At 39.9% G+C, this 20,312-nt stretch overlaps 3 protein-coding genes across 4 annotated transcripts; 2 read left to right on the top strand and 1 right to left on the bottom strand.

Annotated features, from left to right (window-relative positions):
* The first annotated feature begins 18 nt into the window (after positions 1–18).
* LOC6559207 (ras-specific guanine nucleotide-releasing factor RalGPS1) lies at positions 19–10,629 on the top strand. 2 transcript variants are annotated; one of them, XM_001986699.2, is made up of 8 exons: positions 121–332; positions 5,657–5,757; positions 5,820–6,154; positions 6,218–6,545; positions 6,940–7,391; positions 7,459–7,662; positions 7,993–8,103; positions 8,860–10,007. In XM_001986699.2, exons 2-8 carry the CDS (start codon positions 5,698–5,700, stop codon positions 9,467–9,469), a joined length of 2,100 nt encoding a protein of 699 aa, XP_001986735.1. In that variant the 5' UTR covers positions 121–332; positions 5,657–5,697; the 3' UTR covers positions 9,470–10,007. The 2 variants fall into 2 exon arrangements, with proteins under 2 accessions (XP_032590461.1, XP_001986735.1); XM_032734570.1 differs by lacking the exon at positions 7,993–8,103 and having other exon boundaries at positions 19–332; positions 8,860–10,629.
* A 234-nt stretch (positions 10,630–10,863) lies between these two features.
* Positions 10,864–11,427, top strand: LOC6560113. The gene is made up of 2 exons (XM_001986698.2): positions 10,864–11,045; positions 11,140–11,427. The coding sequence occupies exons 1-2, from the start codon at positions 10,864–10,866 to the stop codon at positions 11,354–11,356; spliced, it is 399 nt and encodes a 132-aa protein (XP_001986734.2). The 3' UTR covers positions 11,357–11,427.
* LOC6560112 lies at positions 11,400–14,926 on the bottom strand. The gene is made up of 5 exons (XM_043215451.1): positions 14,741–14,926; positions 12,522–12,821; positions 12,390–12,461; positions 12,235–12,324; positions 11,400–12,172 (listed from the first exon to the last, which is right to left on the bottom strand). The coding sequence occupies exons 1-5, from the start codon at positions 14,762–14,764 to the stop codon at positions 11,594–11,596; spliced, it is 1,065 nt and encodes a 354-aa protein (XP_043071386.1). The 5' UTR covers positions 14,765–14,926; the 3' UTR covers positions 11,400–11,593.
* Between the last annotated feature and the right edge of the window lie 5,386 nt (positions 14,927–20,312).

The raw sequence follows: 20,312 nt of genomic DNA, 5'->3' as shown, positions 1-20,312 counted from the left end.
TTCCAACACCAATCACGTAGGTATTTTTTAGTCTATGCCGTAATGGTCGCATTGCTAACAGAAGCCAATCAGTAATTGCGACAATAATAATTCAATGTGCGTTCGCCGCGCGCGTTTTTATTTCATATTAATTAATTCACAAATACAATTTGAAGTCTTGCGGGCATAAAAACGCGAAAGTCGGTGTCGACATCGCCAACGCTGCCAATGCGGTTGCATGTTGGACTTGGAGTGAAACTAGCGCTTAGAATTAAAGCGAGTAGCAATTAAATATGCTTTGGTTCCTTAACACAGATGAACCTGCTGCTGTTGTTGTCGCTCTTGTTATTTAGGTAAGTGATTTTTGTCTGTTTTTTTTCTTTAGTTTTTATTATTTGGGGCGTGAACGGTTGTGCTTATAAATAAGTGTCTCGCATCGAGATGCATCGCTCTATTCTGGGCTGGCACTGGGCGCCCCACAAAATTTATATCAAGTGCAAATTTTTGTGTATATACATAACATATATACATATATTTATTTTTATGTATTTGGGCGTACTTGTCGATTACGAAACTGGATAGTAGGTGTGGAAGGGGGGAGGCAGAGGTGGCTACTTTGGCCACACTTTGCATACAAAGGCTAAGCATTAACAGTGTTGCCGACGGCATATACAAAATTGCGTGTGACAAGAGGCAAAAAAGGGAGGCGGCATTAGGTGTATTCAAAAATCATTGTTATCGATTTGTTAGGGGTTTCTCTGTGTGTGCAGCTGTTGTTGCTTGCTTCTGTGCTTAACTTTTCTTATATTACCGGCTAATGAGTAAAATTGTGATTCATCGCTGCAGCAAATCAATAAAAATACACTTAGAGTCGTTTCCTTTTCTTTAGCGATAAACTTATAGACTTAGATAATGTGATAAGCAAATGTTATCAGACAACCACGAATAATTCATAATAAGCAGCAAGCAGTATGCACAGTGTACAGCGGACGCTTGACAATTAAAATACTTCGTTTGTAGATGAGTTTCTAATCGTTGAAGATCTTTGTTAATGACTCATATTTACACGTTATTATTGTCGAAAATAATTTGAATAAGATCAACACAAAATAAAATTGATTTATATTATTGATAAATACAAAATTGATTTATATGTATTTGACTACTGTATACACCAGTGTCAGACATATATAAATATATATAAGTATAAATACACACACACAAATAGACGCATAGCAACGACGCCCCTTGGCACAAAATTTGAGTTTCACTTTGTGGAAATATTTTCCAGCTGTTGTTTTGCTTGTTACTTGTTAAACAGGATGCGCAGGCAGGAAGGCCTGCCTGACTGCCTGAATGCCTGGCTGGCTGACTGGCTGACTAACGGACTGACTGACTGGCAGGGAGGGAGGGAGGGTGAAGCGTTTCAGGCCAGATGTTTTTGACTGCGTAGAAAATTCAGTCGTTTTTAAGGCTCCTCGAGTCGTGCATTGTTATTGCTCAGCTCATTGGCTCTTGGCTCTACTCGGCGCAGGCAACACTCGAAAAGTACACGCACTTATGGTAAATATGTAGAGATGTACATTTGTACCTACATACGGATTGTGGCTGCGTTTCTAGTTTCGAGGCTTGACCCACTTTACGGCGCGCGGATCAGAGAACAAGAGAACGAGCACAAGAATCACGCTACAACGCTGACTGAGCGTCAGCAGAAAGCGAGCCGCAGAGCCGCAGAGGCAAGCTCATTATTCTATGTGCTTGGCCTTCCTGTTGGCTTCGGTTTGTTTTGTTTTTGTTGCAGTTTTTTTTTTTTTGCTTTGTTTTCTTTTTATTTGCATTGTGTAGTTTCTCTTGTTACCCAGCGGCTGTGATTACAAGTGCTTATTACACACGCACACACACATACATATATAAATATATATATGCATGAATATGTACGAAAATGTACTGATAATGACACTTAGTCGTTGTTCATCTACTTGCGCATAAATTAAATGCACTTGGCTTGAATTTGCATTGCAATTGAAAACATTTAAATGCTGATAAGTAATCTAAATTCTGGAATCCGAAAAGTTGCTTTCAATTAAGTTCTCAATGAAAGCAGAAATGCATAGCTGCAACTTGGCACCTCAATGAATTCAATTTTGTTTATAGTACACAGTAAGTGTTGTTTAATAGCTACAAAACAAATTTAGTGACACCAGCCGTCAGATCTTGTAATAAACTGTTGAAATTGGATTTTTACTCAAAATAAAAAAACATTTTGATTATACTTAAGGTCCTTAAACTGTAAATTGAATTTGGAAAGAACTTGTTATTTATTCTTCTGTTGCTTAATTCTTTGAAATATTAAATGTCGAGTGGATCCCACGTATACAATATACATTCGCAGGCAGCAAAATGTTATAATTTTTGAGCTGCCATAACACATCTATTATATAAAAATTGTATATGTACCACTTTCTCTTGCCAAGAAACCGTTTAATATATAATATTATTCACATTAATCCAGCTATAAATGTTTAAGTATAAAATTTCGCCAAGGATGCCGACAAAATTATACGCTTGGATTAAGTAAATGTGTTTCGCATAGTAAAATGACTTACAGGCAAACTACCCTTGTGGTGTTCACTGTATGTATATGATTGTGTATGCACTTTTCACAATCGCATTGCCATCGGGGCGAAGGTTAATTTATGGACAGACACACCGAGTATATATGCAATGTATATATTTTAAAAGTAAATCTGTGGCGGTTATTGAACTTGACGATGGCATCGCTGTCAACGCTGGCGACACCAGCTGACCTTGCCCGCCATCCAACATCCAATATTTTACACGGCGCGTTATATGTCAAAATCGTCAAACCAAAATAAAAGAAGAGAAATCAGAACTGGAAAGAACTCAATTTTGTAAATGCTGCAAAAGAAAATATTATGGTATAAAGCTGTTGAATGATCTGTTTGAGGGTCAGCCAGGGGGACAATTTAGTTGTAGGGCTATTTGGCGAGTCGAGGCAATTGGAGACGCCAACACACATTCCTCAGATAGAAGTATGCACATACATTATAAATTATATATATATATATATATATATATATATATATATATATATATATATATATATATATATCGAAATGTATGTGTGACTTGTATTTTATTTAAATAAAGCTGCAGGCTGATAAACAAGCGGCAATCCAATTTGATTTCCGCGAACTTTGCAGCTGTTTTGTTTGCTTTTTTTAATGAAATTTATGTAAAAACAATAAACATATTTATTGGACTGCGTATATTCATATGTGTCTGACTGTGGTGGGTGGTGGGTGGTGGGATAGCATCACGTAGGTGTTGGTGGTTGGCATAAACAAAAGCGGGCAGCCAGAGAGCGACGCCATCACATTTTCATGCCCCTGACCACAATATCAATGGAGATTTTGTTATTATCCAAATTATATGGCACATACATAATCCAATGTTCCGGTGTAGGTACAAATTAAATAGGTAGGCAGATCAAAAGCTAGAAAAAAATTGCAAACAATTTGAGAAAAAGAAAAACCCAACTAATCGAAACAAACGAAATATATTTACATATGGCTCACTTTATTATAAATATAAATCGTGGGAAACCTGTAAGCGTAAGAACAAAAGCAACAACATTCTATAAGCCCATAACTCAGACGGAAAACAACAGAACAGAACAATACACACCCACACTCACCCCACACTCACGTACACACACGTGATTGTAGTTAATTTACGTTAATTGCATTTGATATCTTCATAAATCGATCCCCGGGCAAAGCAATACAAAATCGATTGGCAGCTGTATATATACCATATATATGCACATATATGTGTATATATAGTATATATGCTGTATGTATATTTTTGTTTCTGTAATAGTTCAAATAATCCATAAAATCCATTTGCTGAAAGAAAAAAAAAATTTGAGGCAGTCTGGAAAATAATTCGTTTGCGCTTTTGTCTCACTCGACATTTATTTCCTATAATCTCTGTCAGTTTCTGGTTTATCTTCACTGTCTGCTTTTCTATATAGCTGAATATGCTGTAATTGAAAAATGCCTATAAAACAATAACAGGAATCATTGCTAAAGCTTATAAGTTTGTTTGAAGGTAAGATTCTATCACAAAAGCCAACTTTTAGACGTTTATTTGTTTTTGTAAGCATGGACCTATTTATTTTGCTTAATATGTCATGTTAAATTCTCAAAATTAAACTATATAAACCAAATTGATTTGTAAAGTTAGCAACATTAATTATATTCTGGAAAATTCATAGTGATAGTAAACAAATACACAAGCAAGAGTGAAATTGGTTGATGGTGCTCCTAGCTCAATGCCCTTTTCCATTTTTGGATGATCTTAGAACAGAACATTTAATATAGAAGTTTGTACGTACTTTAATAATGTTTTTATTCCTCTTGGGATCATTTCAAACTATATTTAAGGTTTTCTCCTACTTGCTTATGCCTGCAACTTTCTTCTCAAAATTCTTCTCATTTGGCACGTAGTACGGACCAACAGTTTAAACACACAATCTTCAAATATGTTTTTCTTGAATTCTTGCGAAATTTTAAAATGATAAACAAAACTTTTCTCATTGTTTTTATGCGATTTAAGCAGTCGTCGATAAGAGCTCGCAATATGACTTATACATGTAAATACTTGTAGTATAATATACATTTATGTATATACAAATGGCTTCCTTCTTTCGCTGTCGCGTTGTCCATTTTAAAAATCGAATCATACTATATATATATATATATATATATATAGTTGTGTATATATTTCTCCCTTGGGCCAGACCGACTAATCGAATCAAACGCAAACGCAAAGCAAAGCATTTGGCGTTGGCAAATGTGAGCGTCATTGCATGTGATCAGCATTTCGCTGTGGAATGATTATGACTTAATTGAAATTAATTAGACGGGGTCGCCGTCAGACAGTCTTTGAGAAATGTGTGGCATCAGCACATGCACATACATATAGCTTTCTATATACGTATGTCTAAATATCTATCTACACGCATGTGTGCAGCAATTAAACAAGGTTATTTATTTGGACATCAGATAGGGCCTAAATGGGGTTTCTCTCTCTCTCTCTCTCTCTCTGTATCTCTCTCACTCGCTATGCATTTGATGGGTTCATTGACCGATTTGGTGACTTGTTTTTTCTTCCTAAACTTTCCGCTGACTCTATGCATATCGTTAGCTTGTTGTAGCTGTTGTTGTTTTGTTGTGTGGTGCATTGGCACCCCCAAAAACCCAATCGACAGCTATAACAGTAGCCAGTGCTGCTGCTGCTGCCATAAAATACCAGATCCAGGTCTTTTCGTGCCGCTTGCCGCGTGACTCACATTGTCCGCCGCTGTGGAAATTGAGCAGCGAAGCGTGCCACACGCTGCATTGGCTGAAGCTTGAAGCCGCCAGTTTTTTGTTTTAATGCTTGTTACTTGTTATTGTTGTTCTGCATTGTGACTTTTGTTGCAGCCGCAGCACAAAATGAGTTTCAGTAAACAAACAGGCTGCCGCGCGCACGGAGCAACATCAGAAAAGTTATTCAGCAGAAGCCGCAGTTTTCGCAGAAGTAAAAAATATTTAAATAAATATATATAAACATCTAATTGATCTATATACAAAACTTCATTCATTAACAGAGTATCGGCAAAGTGGTTATTGAACGACTGAAACGATTGCTATGATGCGCTATTCGGAAATATCGCGCGATCTGTCCACGGATAATCTGCGCTATTCAGAGGTAAGTTTGCCGCCGCACCCTCTAACTGAATCCTTGACTTATAGTCTAAAATGTTTCCACAGCTGAGCAGAAAACCAACAGCGGACTATGTAGCTTATGATGGACAGAGTTATGTCAAGGCCTCCCCAACGCAGTCGCCGTGTCACCAACAGCAGCAATCATCGCCGCAGCTGACGCGGCAGTTGATGAAGCATCGTGGTTCCACTGGCAATGCACACACCATGGCCTGTTTGCGTCAGGAGAAGGCACAAAAGGAGCTGCGAACGGAACAAATTCAGGCACAGCAGCCAACCAGCAAAACGCTGAATATAAAGAGCACACGTCGCAAGAACTCCATTGGCTGCTTGACTAGCTTTAGCTCTTCGCCAGACTCGCCGGGTTGCTACTACAGCATAGCGTAAGTTGAACAAACGCTTTGTGCAATCAATTTATAAATATTTAAGCAATTGTTCACTTGCAGTACAACTGCAGCGCCAGCGAATAAATCTCAGAGTCTGCCGGCGCATGGCTCCATCAAAGAACTGGATGCGGTCATTTTGAGTGCATTGCGTGTTCCCGCCGATCTGCTGGCAAATCAGATAACACTGCTCGACTTTCCAGTTTTTGCGCTCATACAGCCCGATGAGCTCAGCAGCTGCGCCTGGACCAAAAAGGACAAGCATGTGGTCACGCCCAATATTGTTGCGTTCACCAAGCGCTTCAATCACACCAGTTTTTGGACAGTGCAGGAGATCCTAAACGGCGAACAGCCCAAGCAGCGTGCAGAGGTCATGACACACTTCATTAAGGTGGGTGCTGGTAGAAAGACTACTATTAAATTGATGCCAGACAATATTTCAAACGAGAGAGATTAATTGTATTCACTCAATTGAAGAGTGAAGCTTGTTTGCGCAACACAATGAAATTAATTATACACTGGCAGTGTCACAAAATGTGTATGCATCTAAAAGCCTTAAGCTGAAGTCAATTTATACAATTAAAGTCTTTTTTTGCCAGCTTCATTGTTTGTTAATTGCAATCAGAAATGTTAACAATGAATAGTGACACTACTGAACGTGTGATAATAGTGTATTATATTGTTTTCCACTGGTATATAGTGTTTTAATAGAGATCACATATTCAAAGTCAGTTATAGTCGTTGACTGGTTTCAATAACATTTCTCAATCACATGCCCATTTCAGGTGGCCAAAAAACTGCACGAGTTGAACAATCTGCACTCGCTGTTTGCTATTATTTCTGCCATGCAAAGTGCCAGCATTTATCGTCTGAAGAAAACCTGGGCCTGTCTGTCCAAAAAGGATCGACAATCGTTTGAGCGACTAAGCGATATATTTAGCGATCAAAATAATTGGTCTAATCTGCGCTCGTATTTGGAAAGTCTGCGTTTGCCGTGCATACCGTATTTGGGACTATTTCTCACCGATTTAATCTACATTGATTTGGCGCATCCGCATAAGGGCGGCCTGGAGCCAGAGCAGCGACGCAACAAGATGAACAACATATTGCGCGTCATCTCCAACTATCAGCAATCGGATTATCAGCACATACAGCCGCACGAGTCCACACAGAAGTATCTGACGTCCATACGCTACATTGAGGAGTTGCAGAACATATTCGAGGAGGATCAGTACAAGTAAGGCGACTCATAAAACTTGATATCGAACATGAGAGAACTAAATCTCTTTTCTATATTTAAACAGACGCTCGCTGAGCCTGGAACCCGCCTCGCCCTCTGGGCCCAGTTCGTCGTCGTGCAGCTCAAAGGAATCGTTTAATGTGGAGTCTGTGGCGCCAGCGTTGGGTTGTTTAAGTCTATCGCCGGCCAAGACAATTGGCTCCATGCGCATGGCCAGTGGCACCAAGTTTGTGCCCGGCCATCGCAAGTGTCGCAGCCTGGGCACGAAGTAAGTTCCTCACAGCAGCCGTAAATGAAATCTTTGCGCGCATTTTCTAACTGCCAAACAAACACTTTTCGTGTCTCGTCCCAAAAAAAAAAAAACAACAAAAAAAAAACTTTCAATTTCTTTTTTAACCACCACTCGACACAAAACTCACTGCGCTATTGGACTGAACCATGGGGGTCCTAATCAAACGTTACTATTAATCTTATTGTGATTATAATTATTATTGTCTCACTTATGCTTTTATGCTTTGCTTTTGTTCTGTATCCTCGTATCCGTATCTCTGTATATTTGTGTATGTTACCGTAACTGCCTCCTTTGGTGGCACACTAGATTTCGCAGCAGCAGCTTGCCGCGCAACTTTGCACAACGGTGCCAGTGCTGCATTGTGATGATTGCGCCGGGCATTGGCACAATCTCCAACAAGCGCTGCAGATGCCGCCGGTGAGTGCCCCAACGTGTTGACCGTAGCTAGGATATTTAATCAGCTGTTTTCTAACATTATCAGTTTCTATCAGTTTGTGCACGGACCCAATCTAAAATGCTTCCATGTAAACAAGACCAAAAACAAAACAACCAAACAACTAAACACAATGAACAAGTATTTTCGGCATGCCGAATTTGAAATACCCTTGCACACGCTGTGAGCTTTATTATTATATTAATCTCGTATTGTCAAGTTGTACCTTAAATATTATAATTTGTTTTGATTTAGCATAAGTCCGATGCTGCAAATAATATGACAGTTTCTTCGAGATAAGCCATAACAACTGTTTACACATTTGAACGGTGTTGCTAATCTGATTAAGAATATATATATGTACACATAAATTGTATATATGCTTTGGGGCCGCTGACAAAGCAAGTGAATGCTCAGCAAGGGTATTAAAACATATGCCCACTTTAACAAAAACAAATCACACGCCCACACACGCTTAATGCTCTCTGCTGCTTTGGGTGTAAATAAGTTGTATAAATTCTTCCGAACTATTTTCGTTTCATTTAGCTCATCTGCCCCACATCATATATACATCACACTTACAATCTCTCATACAGACGCGCTCTTTGTTGCCTTACATTGATACAATTTGTTTATGCCATATTAAACGCTTGCCTGCATGACGCCCCCTTGTGTGTATATGTTTTGGCCCTAATTGTGCCAATTCAACACTAAAATCGATTTTATGTTTGCTTTCGCAGCATCTTTGGTAAAATTGCGCCGAACAACTGCGATGGACATCCGCATTTCCTGCACCTGGAGCACGATCTACCGCTGCAACAGCCGCGTCATCATCTGCTCGACGACTCCGTGCTGGAGCACAGCGATGCGCTGTCCAATGCGGATCTGACCTCGCTGGAGAGTGCTGAGGGCAACCTATGCGACTTTACGGGTAGTAATTGCGATCTGATGTCACCAGAGGCAGCCGCTGCGATGCAGGGATGTCTGCGACGCAAGACTGTGCAGAAGGAGGGCCGCAAACCGGCGGTGGCCTCCTGGCAACGCTACTGGGTGCAGATCTGGGCCAATTCGCTCGTCTACTTTCCGCCCAAGTCGTTCAAGGGTAGCGACCGTGGCGACTTCAAGCGTGAGCCGTGCAAGGTGTGCCCCCTGGAGGGCTGGTATGCCCAAGTTAGCGACAACACGAAACATAAGAACACCTTTGAGATATACCACCGCACCCTGGGCACCGTTTATAAGTTTCGCACAGATAGTCCGCAGATGACGCATCTATGGACGAACGCCATTTGTAAGCTGGCAACGACGCGCGTGCCAAAGCCACTGCCTGCCAATCTGATGTCCTTCGAGTGAGTCAGCCAGAGTGAGCCGGACACCACCAACCCTCTCGAAATTGAACTTATGTACTCAACAATTAGGTTTAGTTATGTAGCTGTTAACTTACTCACGATGTCATGTTGCAACCACTACAACTACCACAGAACATTCCCGCAGCTCTCTGCTTGATAGAACACCACACATAAAAAAAAAACTGAAAACACCACACATCAACCACAAACAAACCAACTAACGAACAAATTATAATTTGCAAATGAAACAATTTCAAATGGTATTTCAAAAGACTGACAGACTAGCAGAGCAAAAAGAATACGAAGTAGATAATGAAGTTAATGGTGAATCAGTACAGGAACACACTCAAGAACACAGACACTCGAAAACAATAGCAATATAATGATATTAGCATAGTCGCAGCAAATAATATATATTGGATATATGTATTTAGACTCTTAAGCCGATTTCTCATTTATTATAAGCTGTGACTATCGATTGCTTTCTGTCCTGTACGTAACTCTCTGTGTATGTGTTTTGTTTTGTATCTTGTAATGTAATTAGCATAAAAAACAGAAAACCATTTCGACATATTTAATTTTTTTTTGTATGTTCATATGCGCTATTTGTGCCATATTAATTTTAAATGAAAAGCGATTTATATTTATATTACTATAGAAAGAATGCAACTGCACTTTATGCAAAACTTTGTACCGCCTTTTCTTAGGCCAAGTCTAACTAACTATAATTAATAAATTAATTTCTAATTTTCAAGTGTCTACTGAGACGTTTGCTTAACTACTTTGTAACAAAGAATCAAAAACGAAAAAAATAATAAACATATACACAACGCATACTACAAACGAAAATTATAGGCTTTAAACATAGATAAAAATATTGATATCAAATATATACTGTATATGTATGTTGCATGCTAGGGTAAATATATAAGTTTCATCATAAGCATATATATTAAAATGTTGCATGTTCTATAGACAATACAACTTGGATTCTTAAAACACAAACAAACGAAATTTATGTTAACTATGGGTAACAGTTACTTTACACACTTACTTTAGATATTTTACTTAAGCTTTGTCATCCACACAGACACATATTTGATTTGCAAATTTTACCTTAAGCATTAAAGAAATGCAACAACGAAAAACAAAAAAAAAGTCTATTAAATCAAACTACACAAAAACGATCGCTCTTTCTTTAAGCATGTACATCTGATGTTATATAATGCGGCGTACGTTATTTATAACAATTTTCAAGCATTGCTCGTGCAAAGTGCTCGAATTTGCAATTCATTTGAGCGCTGCACGCTGCATGAATTTTAATAAGTGGTGCCACACCATGTGGAGCTATTTAACACTAAGAGAAAAGTCTGAAATCGCGTCAGTCAATTGCGAAACATGAAAGGGTCTACAATTGGAGATAGCGACGCGAGCAATGTCGCTGACAGGATGATGACGTTGCACACAAAACCCAATAGCAGTGGGCGTCCAATTTGTGTGCTGGCTTTGCCACTTCTCTTGTTGTGGCTACTGCTCTGCTTGACCATTGACGAAAGTGTGGGCGGCAAGACTACGACCATGTAAGTGTTTTGGATGTGATTGCGCAATACTTGTCTAGCCAAACGACTTTCACCTAAACTGCGACGGCGCACTTCCTGTATTGCCATTGTATAGTGTGCGTCATACGGATACAGCGGATCCAGATTTGGACGGCTTCTGGACAAATAGGACCACCTGGAATGCGCGCTGGGTGAAATACTGGCGGGCCAAACGCATTTACGAGCCGGTTTGGAAGAAAGTGTGGACACCTACCATATTAACCGAGTGGGTGCCGCTGCCCAATGCGCCGGCACCGGATGCCTGGGAGGAGCAAAAGCAGGATAAACTGTAGCTGCACTCGAGCTTGGCCTGAAAGACTGACAACTATTATTAAGTATTTATTTATTTGTTTATTTATTTATTTGTTAATTAAACGCTGTTTTATGTCTACTGATAATTTAAATGGTTGCCAATAGCAAAATGAAGGCCTTACTAGCTAGCGACTGGTTTACAACTATTTACAAGGAGCTTGGAACTGGGCGTGTGGCATTTGCTCATATTATTATACATATATATATTCAGAGGCGTCCTACGCGCCCGGAAACTTAAATGGCTGTGTTGTGGCACCGTCGGCAGCAACGGCTGCCGTTGATTTGGCTGCCTCCAGCGTTTTAGCTTGGAAATCTGCACTGGTCACCGGCTGTAGTTGCGTTGGCTTTGCGCCTGCTGCGTTGCTGTCATCGCGTTTCCACACAACTTTGTCATTTGATTTGGCGTCCGCGGTATCTTTGCGATCCCAGCCAATATCGTGATGGTGATCGTGATGGTGATCGGGTGTGGGGAACCATTCGGAGATAACAACTGGCTTCCAGATTTTCTTCCAGCCAGGCACCCAAATTTCCTTCCAGCCAGGCACCCAGATCTGTTTCCATGCTTCCTTCCACTCCAGTTTGTCGTTCCAGATTTGCTTTTTGCCTGGTTTCCAGTACTGTTTCCACGCTTCCTTCCATTCCAGCTTCTTATCAGGCACCCAGATTTGTTTCTTGGCTGGCTTCCAGATTTTCTTCCAATGTGATTTCCAGACAACTTTCTTCTTCCACAAATCGTGGCTAGTATATTCCCAACCCTCGTGATCCTTGCCCAAAAACTTTTCGCCGGGAATGCCAACCTGAAGAAATTTAAATAGATAAAAAAAATTCCTAGTTGGTTTTTTGAAATGTTGAACTTTACCTTGACTAGTTCGGGTGTCCAATACTGCTTCCAATCGGGAACCTGAATATCCTTCCATGCGGGCACCAAAATCTCTTTCCAATGGGGCACCTTTGATAAAATATGTGTGAGTTATAGAAAACTTAAAAAAAAATAACGTGCCTGCTGTGACTTACCCATATTTGCTTCCATGCGGGCACCTGAATCTCCTTCCAGCCAGGCACCTTAACCCAATGTGGCTTGTATATCTGCAAATAACAATAAAGATCTTAGTTAAGGAATGCCACTAAATATGTTGAAGCACTCACCTTTTTCCACGATGGATTCCAGATTTGTTTCTTGGCTGGATTCCATATCTTCTTCCAGCCCTCCTTCCACGTGACTTTCTTCTTCCAATAGCCCGGATCGTGATGTTCGTGGTGCTCATGGTGCACATGCTCGTGTATGTGATGCTCATCAATGCCGACATCGAGACCGAGGCCAAAGTGGCCGATACGCTGTTGTGCGACGCTCTTGCCGCTTACCTGAGACTCGGCTGTCTGTTGATCTCCCACAGCTTTGGCATGGCTGCCTCCGGTGGCCACAGAGAGCGCACCGAGCAGGCCCAACTGCAAGCGAAGCAAAATCGGTTTAGTGTTAGTCAATCAAACAAAAGACTTAGGCAACGAACTTGCCCACTTGGGGATCAACGCGAATTCGCAACGATTATGTTAATTAATTAAATATTCTTCATGTGAAGCGTAAAAACCAAAAACGGGTTTTAACTGGGTCAGCGAGTCGTCGACTCATTTTGTCCCATTCTCCAGGTATTGTTGTTGCTGTTTTTTTTTTGCATTGTTTGGGCTGAAAGTCCATTGACAGTGAGACAAAAAGTAAGAGTGAAATGTTGCGTCAGTGTGTTTTTATTTAAATATGGCAGTTCAACTTGATGAAGCCTGACCTGACTGTAGGTCACAATGACATTGTGTTTTTATGGAATTAGTTTTTGGGCCTGGCCTCTTTCTTTATGTGGCTAAAAATATTGTGTTTTCATTATGCAAATTTTTTGGGATCTGTTCGATTCGTTGGCGTTGGCGTCACCGCTGTTGCAAGTATAAAGCTCTATGTTTGGTAGCGCTGGCGAGGTCAAAGCGTTTGGCGTTAATTTATTGTCAACTTTGGGCATGGGTATTTCACAAAATCATAATCTCTTAAATTTAAAAACCAATCAATCTGCGCACGATCCGATTATGAAATGGAAATTAGCGACCGGCAAAAAAATTATCTCATCACTTGCACTGAGGGTGCTAATTGTGGCCTAAAGTGTTGGGCTGTCGACTGCGTGCGTAGCTGGCTCAGATGTCGACTTAGCCACAATTTCCGCAGTCGGTTGGCAGTGAAAGTCACTTGCAAGTGATGCCGTCTGCTATCTTGGCTCGACTAGTTTCTGCTGCGCGTTGGATCATCGATCGTGAGGGAAAAGAGCCCATTGCAATTCGAAGGCGAAGCGCTAATGAAAACATAGCGATGTCATATTTGTGCGCTTTTAATTGTTGACAATGCGTCTCAAAGCGATTGAAAAGGCCACAAAGTTGGAAAAGAAGAAAATATCGTGCTGTTGACAGGCGACAATTATCTAGGAAGGAAAGTGTACAAGTTGGAAAATTGATTATGGAAATTAGCTTGACACGCATTCAATATTTTCAGTCCAGGTGCAAATTTTTAACCATACACCTAAGCATAATGGTTTCCTAAACATCCTATGAGATAAGTAAGCAATAATATACAATAATCACTTGTGAAATACAAAAGAGTTTTGATTTTTTGCTTATAAGTTTTCTATGAAGATTATACTTTTGTTATAAATAAATAAATAGATACCAATTTTGTTGTCTGCCTAACATTTAATATAAACTAATATAAATTATAAGCTGCAGACTAATGTTAGCTATTTTCTTTCGAATCATTTATTAGATCTTTATTAGATCATTCAATATAACTTTCCACAAATATTTCAAATTGATTATAAATATTATTGAACAACAAAAATAGGCTCTGAAATAATAAATTTCGAAGCGTATCAATCAACTTTAATGAGTGATCAAATTGAATTACTATTGAAGAATCAAGAAAACAGATTTAAGGTAATTATTTATTTAATTGCGTAGTAATGACGTATAGTAATTGCTTCACTATGCCTAAAATATGAATATTGTACGCATTAAATTACTTTCTTCACATCGCACATTTAAAGCCCAAACTAAGTTTGAATTTTGCAATGTTCAACATTGCTGAAAGAAACATGTGAAGCATGCCGTCATAATTTACATATATTTCCATATATGTGCTCATCTTTGTCGCAGTGTCGTAAACAAATTGTACGCATCTATTATAAAACTGCACTTAACTGACAAAATTGTATTCCATTAGCTTCACTTGGCTGGCTAAACCAAGATAAAAACAATAAAACCAACAACAGCAACATCAACATCAACAACACATGCATTTCACACTATCTTTCCCAGTCGCTGACACAGTTGGTAATTACCACAAAATGCCGCTGGATCCTCATGGCTCCCGCTTAACGTAGTGTTGGGTAGTTGGCCCTACACCAAAATGGTAACACAAATTCACTTGGACTAAGACAAAGATACGAGTTCAACTCCTTTCGGGGGCACCACTCGCTTGGTGGGCAACGCGCGCAACTTTCTGGGCCACTTTCGTGGAACTGACTGTCGCATTATAGATTGGGCAGCCAGGTTAAATAGACGGCGGCGCACAGGTGCTGCCAGCGCCAAGAAATGTGAAATGAGAGCGCCAACGAAAACGAAAACGAAAACAAAAACGAGAGCGTCTCGCTGCATAAGCCGAAGACCTTGAATTCTGATAACGGTTTCGTGTGTAAACAATAATAACACAGCCGAGAGCTTTTCGCTTGTGCGTTAAAAAGCTCCGTTGGAGAGCACAGAGAGTCGTGCCGGCAATATCTCCTCCACTCCTCTCTCTATCTCTCTCTCTCGTATTCGCATTTGATGTTGATCGCGACGTGACTGCAGCCCGAAGGCGTTGAGAAGGCGGGGTGTGAACCAGCTGCAGGCGCTGATCCAAATTTTGTAATCACAGCCGCAGCTTATGGCAATAAATGCCATAAATCTTAATGAAAAAATAAAGCCAAAATGACAATAATAACAACAACAGCAACAACAACATTGGCGCAATGCAAATTAATAGCACGAAGTGGAAAATCAACGAAAGCAATAATTGTATGGCAACAATGCGTGTATCTTTAGTTGTTGGCTTATATCTAAATATCTATTATGCATATATTTCTCCATTTGTTTACTGCTGCTGCTGATTTTTTTTAAATTTATTTTATTTTTTTGGGGGAATTCTTGTTCAATAATGACGACACGAAGGCCGTCACGTTCGTGAGGCGTTGGTGATGTGCACACAGTGGCACTGGAACCATCGACTGGGTGGGCACTCTAGGGACTGGGCACTGTTTAGGCCAATTAGTGATTTTTAATGTAATTTGTGAGCCATAGTTGGCGCTGTAACTCGGTTAAGGGCAATCGCTTGCGTTGCCTGCCAAATGGGATCTAAACAAGCCACAATTATAAACTTGTCCCCTGTCCACCTGCATTTTTGCATGTGCAACAATGTGGCAACAGTTGGCAACTCCTGCAATTAATCGCTTAGTGGCTTAAAGTTTTTCTATTTTTATATGTATTTCCTGCATCTTTTATTTCACTTTACACATATCTGAAAACTCTAAAACATGCGGAATTCCATTCAAGCAGCGCTCTTTAAATGGTTGGCTACATTTCCAAAGCCAAGTTTACAATTGCATGTTGATTTAGTTTCAACAATTCGCCTGGTTTCTTGCCAATGAGCAGAGACTTGGCCAGTATCCGACTCAGTTCCAGGTTTCGCATGCGTGTGGCAGCGTGGTTCCGTTATAGTTAGGCTATATCGGTGGTCAAAACAGAAGGCAATAACTTATGCAACATGTTTAAGAAAATTGAAATCAATCAATTTTTAAATAAATTGTGTGTCTTAAAAGTGTTTATTGTCTATGTTAGTGGTATTCCCTGACAGCTATTTCCTCCTATTTCCTGCTCTTTTTAACATTTATTTCTGTCGATTTTAAGTCGATATAAATATCATTCATATTTAAAAGACTCAGTTTTGTAATAAAACTTGTAGCACGTGTTATAAACAAATAGCTAAGATGAAAGTAACCCATTGGTAATAATGCTACTCGGTTGGTATCATGGGCATCCCTCTGGCATTTAAAACAAATAAAAATGATTACATTTCCTCATTTTATTAGCCACATCTGCAAAGGCTTCGCTTAAGAGACATATTCCTATCTGTGACCATGCAGCTGCTCAAGGAGGAAATGAAACGACAGCGTCAGGCCACAGAGCCAGTTGAATGCACACGATTCGCACCAAATAAATACTAAACTAATATTAATATTCATTAAAGTGCGATTCATGTAAAACCTCGGCCAGCCAGCGCAGCATGCGTTTCAGGAAGTAGCCAACACGTTGGACAAAAGCCGCAGACTTGAGCCGAGCAACTGCAACTGGATCTGGAACTGGATGCCAGTGCAAATGAAATGCGTAACAAGATAAAGACGATGTCTGACGATGATGACAGACTTGAGTGTTTGATGCATGGCAATGGTCCCGCGACTTATGTCTGTCCATATTCATGGCTTATTTTATGTGGCACGATAGTCTGGATGTGATGTGTTATGGCAGGCGTTGCATTTAACGATGACGATGATGATGATGACGATGATAAACCTGATGCGAGCAGCCGTTGAGCCACTTTTACTTTTCCGACACTGCGCCAAATTCAAACAGCTTGTTTGTTCATCATTTATTTTTGTATTCCAGGCATATGGTTTGGCCAATTGCTGGCCATATCGTGGCAGTAATCAGTCACAGTGTGTTAACTATTTGGGAGCCTATGTGTGTGTTAGTGTGGGATTGTGTCTGTGCTGCATTTTGGAATGCACTTCCTGCACTTTGCCCAAATTGAATTTCCAGAAAGATTGCAGAGATTAGCCAATCGCTGGCGTGGGCGTGTGCCAAGTAGATAACTCAAACAGCGAGGGGACACACTTTGAAGAAAAGGCATTGGGGGCGTGGCAACAGTTTAATTTACATACATGTGAATAAATCGCATATTTGTTTGTGGCACCTTTATTGTAGTCTGTCTCGAGGCTGCGTCTGCGCCTTTTACTTCCGATTGACACTTGGCTTCCTGTTCGGTGACCAAAATAAGCAAATGCCGCTTTTTGGGCATCTGACTGAACCACTTTGGCGTTACGATTACAGACATGCGGACAAGTCAAAAAACTCAGACGCACCTAAGCCAATCGACATATTGTTGCGGTAGTTGCGATTTTACTTGTTGTTGCTGCAGCTGCTGTGCACTTTTATGGCAACTTTGACTGGCAAGCAGATTGTAGCATTTTAATTATACGCCCGTTGCGCCTACTTCCCCATCTGCAACGATATTCGCGCTCCAACTTCCCCAACATTGACCATTAAACAGCTGCCTCAAGTTCACCAAGTTTAACGACACGAACTTACTCATCGGCAAGTTTCAGCCTCAAGGTCACACAAGGTAATTCTCTTTTGAAAGAGCAACACAAGACTTAAGACTTGTAAAATATTTTACAGCTGCCTCAATGACACACAAATTTTATAATAACACAAATTCCTTAAGTGCCTGGAAAAATTAGAGCAAAAAGGTTTAGAATACTATCTGACATATTCGAGTTTGAGCTTCGACTTGAGCTGCCACCGTGTTTGAGTTAAGCATCGAGTTAATGTTGCATACGCTCTCAAGGTCACAATCAAATGCAATTTCAGTTTGACCCCAATCGGCTGTGGCAACCAAAATGACTTTGAACACAAACTCGCCGCCAGCCAAACAATTGAATTGTCATAGAAATTTCAAATCACGTCCCATTCAATAAACAAAGCGAACTGCATGAATTATGTCTTTATGCCTTTATGACTCGCATTTGCATACCAAACTGAAAGCGAACCGAGCAACAACAATGAAGGAGGAGCTCACAGCTCATTTGACAAGAAAATAAATACAACGAGACGCACGGGCGCCAAATCCAAACGGAAATGCAAGTCGCTATTTAAGTATATGTATTATTTGGTATTATGACTGATGAAACTGGTTCTTTTTGGTTGGCGTGCGTTGACCGTTTAGCAATTAATTGCGCAATCATTATGGCCATGGGACATTGTACCGTTGCCAACTAGGAAATCAAAACACCAAGGGCTCGGGTTAACTTTTTACCGACTACTGCGGATTATTTATTTGCAAATTCGATTTGGCTTTGATTTTAAATAATTTATTTGCTTAACTTTAAATATACAGTTTAAATAGTTGCACCCGACTGAGTTGGTCGGTCAGTGAGTCAGTTACAGACACGCTTGCCAATTGTGGACTACATGCAAAACGACCAAAAAGCCACTGCTGATTGTATAATTCAAATGTGCAGGCAGCAGTCGCTGAAAAATGAGAAGAAAAGTCGACTAACTTATTTACCACTGCTTCCATTTAGTTCAATTTGGCAGCTCAACGAGGCACGAAACAACAATGCTTTGCAAGTTGCCAGCTGCAGTGGCCGCTTCATCGACTGCCGGGTCATTTTTTATACATCAATAACAATGTGTTTCCAAGGGGTGCACCACAGTTCGTTGCTTAAGTCTTTTGCTCTATTAATTTCTCGTCGCAGCCAGCTTTTAGTTGCCTAACAAATGTGTAGCATACTTTTAGGTGGGACTTAATTGGCTTGCATAGTGTTGCTGTAGGTGGCGTCTGCTAACAAGCTTAATAGTTTTAAGTGTAGATGGCGTTCAGCATTCATTCATTTGTTGAATATTGCTTGCCTATAATACTTAATCAATGAATGCAAATTTTCTTACTATATTTGCAATATTTATATATGTTTTGTAATGTTAAACTTGTTAAATACCGTTTGAATACATTTTTGGAATAATTGAAAAAAACATAAATTTGTTATTCATTTATTAAAAGAAATTCATGCCATATTTTTGGTTTGTTTTGATATTGGATCGTATCAAATATTTTCGCAGCATCGCCTTTGAAATTAGAATCAGACTCAGAATATTAATATGCATTCAGTCATAAAAAAATGAGAAACAAATTTGATTTACTACGTTGGCTTAAATAAATCAAAATTGCATAATGCATAACTATGCTTGATCAATGTTAATAAATGCAGGTGGCGAAATGAACAATTTGTCAACACTTTAAGCTGCACGTAATTGAGTAGTATTTAAGATAAATTCATAGCGCCCATTAATATAACATTTATATTCAGATAACGATGCTGTGAAACACCTCGTCAAACCACTTAATATTATGTGGCTGGTAGTAAAGCTCGCAAAATAATAAAAACAATTGCGATGCCGCCTAACAATTGCACATTGTCTCCCCTTCAGAGGAGCTGCATAACAAAAATTACAACATGCTAATATTGAAGAAGGCAAACAGATAGAAAAAATGTGAAAAAATTGCAAATAGAAAAAAAGATCAGTCAAACGTTAAAGCGACAAGCGGCCAACGACAAACTAGCTACTACTGGCCACTGGAGTAGGAGTGAGACAGAGTGGTTTGTGGGGCGAAAGGGGGGATGGAGCTTCGAGCAGTGCATGACAAAGCAGGCGTCACATATTGGCCATTTAGTGTATCAGCTGAGAGACGGCCAACTGCTAACTGGTTAATAATAATGCAGCTCGAGGAAGTCGTAAACTGCAATTGCGTTGAAGCGCTGTAATAAATACACTGGCCCCTGTTCCCTGCCCCCTCACGAACCCTGGAGACTCGAGAAACGGAGAGAATAGAGATATAAATAAAGAGGCCAAACAACACAAATGTAACAAAACAATGATTGACAACAAATTCCATTTGCATTTAATGAATGAAACTACAACGTCACAGCAATGGAGGCGTGCCAACAGCAGCTGGCCCAATTTGGTTAACGAAATTAACTTGGACCAGTTTTGATTCGGAGTACTTACTTTTTTTGCAATTAAATACATGTACATATACTT

The sequence above is a fragment of the Drosophila grimshawi genome, unplaced genomic scaffold, assembly GCF_018153295.1.
Source record: "Drosophila grimshawi isolate 15287-2541.00 unplaced genomic scaffold, ASM1815329v1 contig_1367, whole genome shotgun sequence".
Lineage (NCBI taxonomy): Eukaryota > Metazoa > Arthropoda > Insecta > Diptera > Drosophilidae > Drosophila > Drosophila grimshawi.
This window is presented reverse-complemented; position numbering and strand designations above follow the sequence as displayed.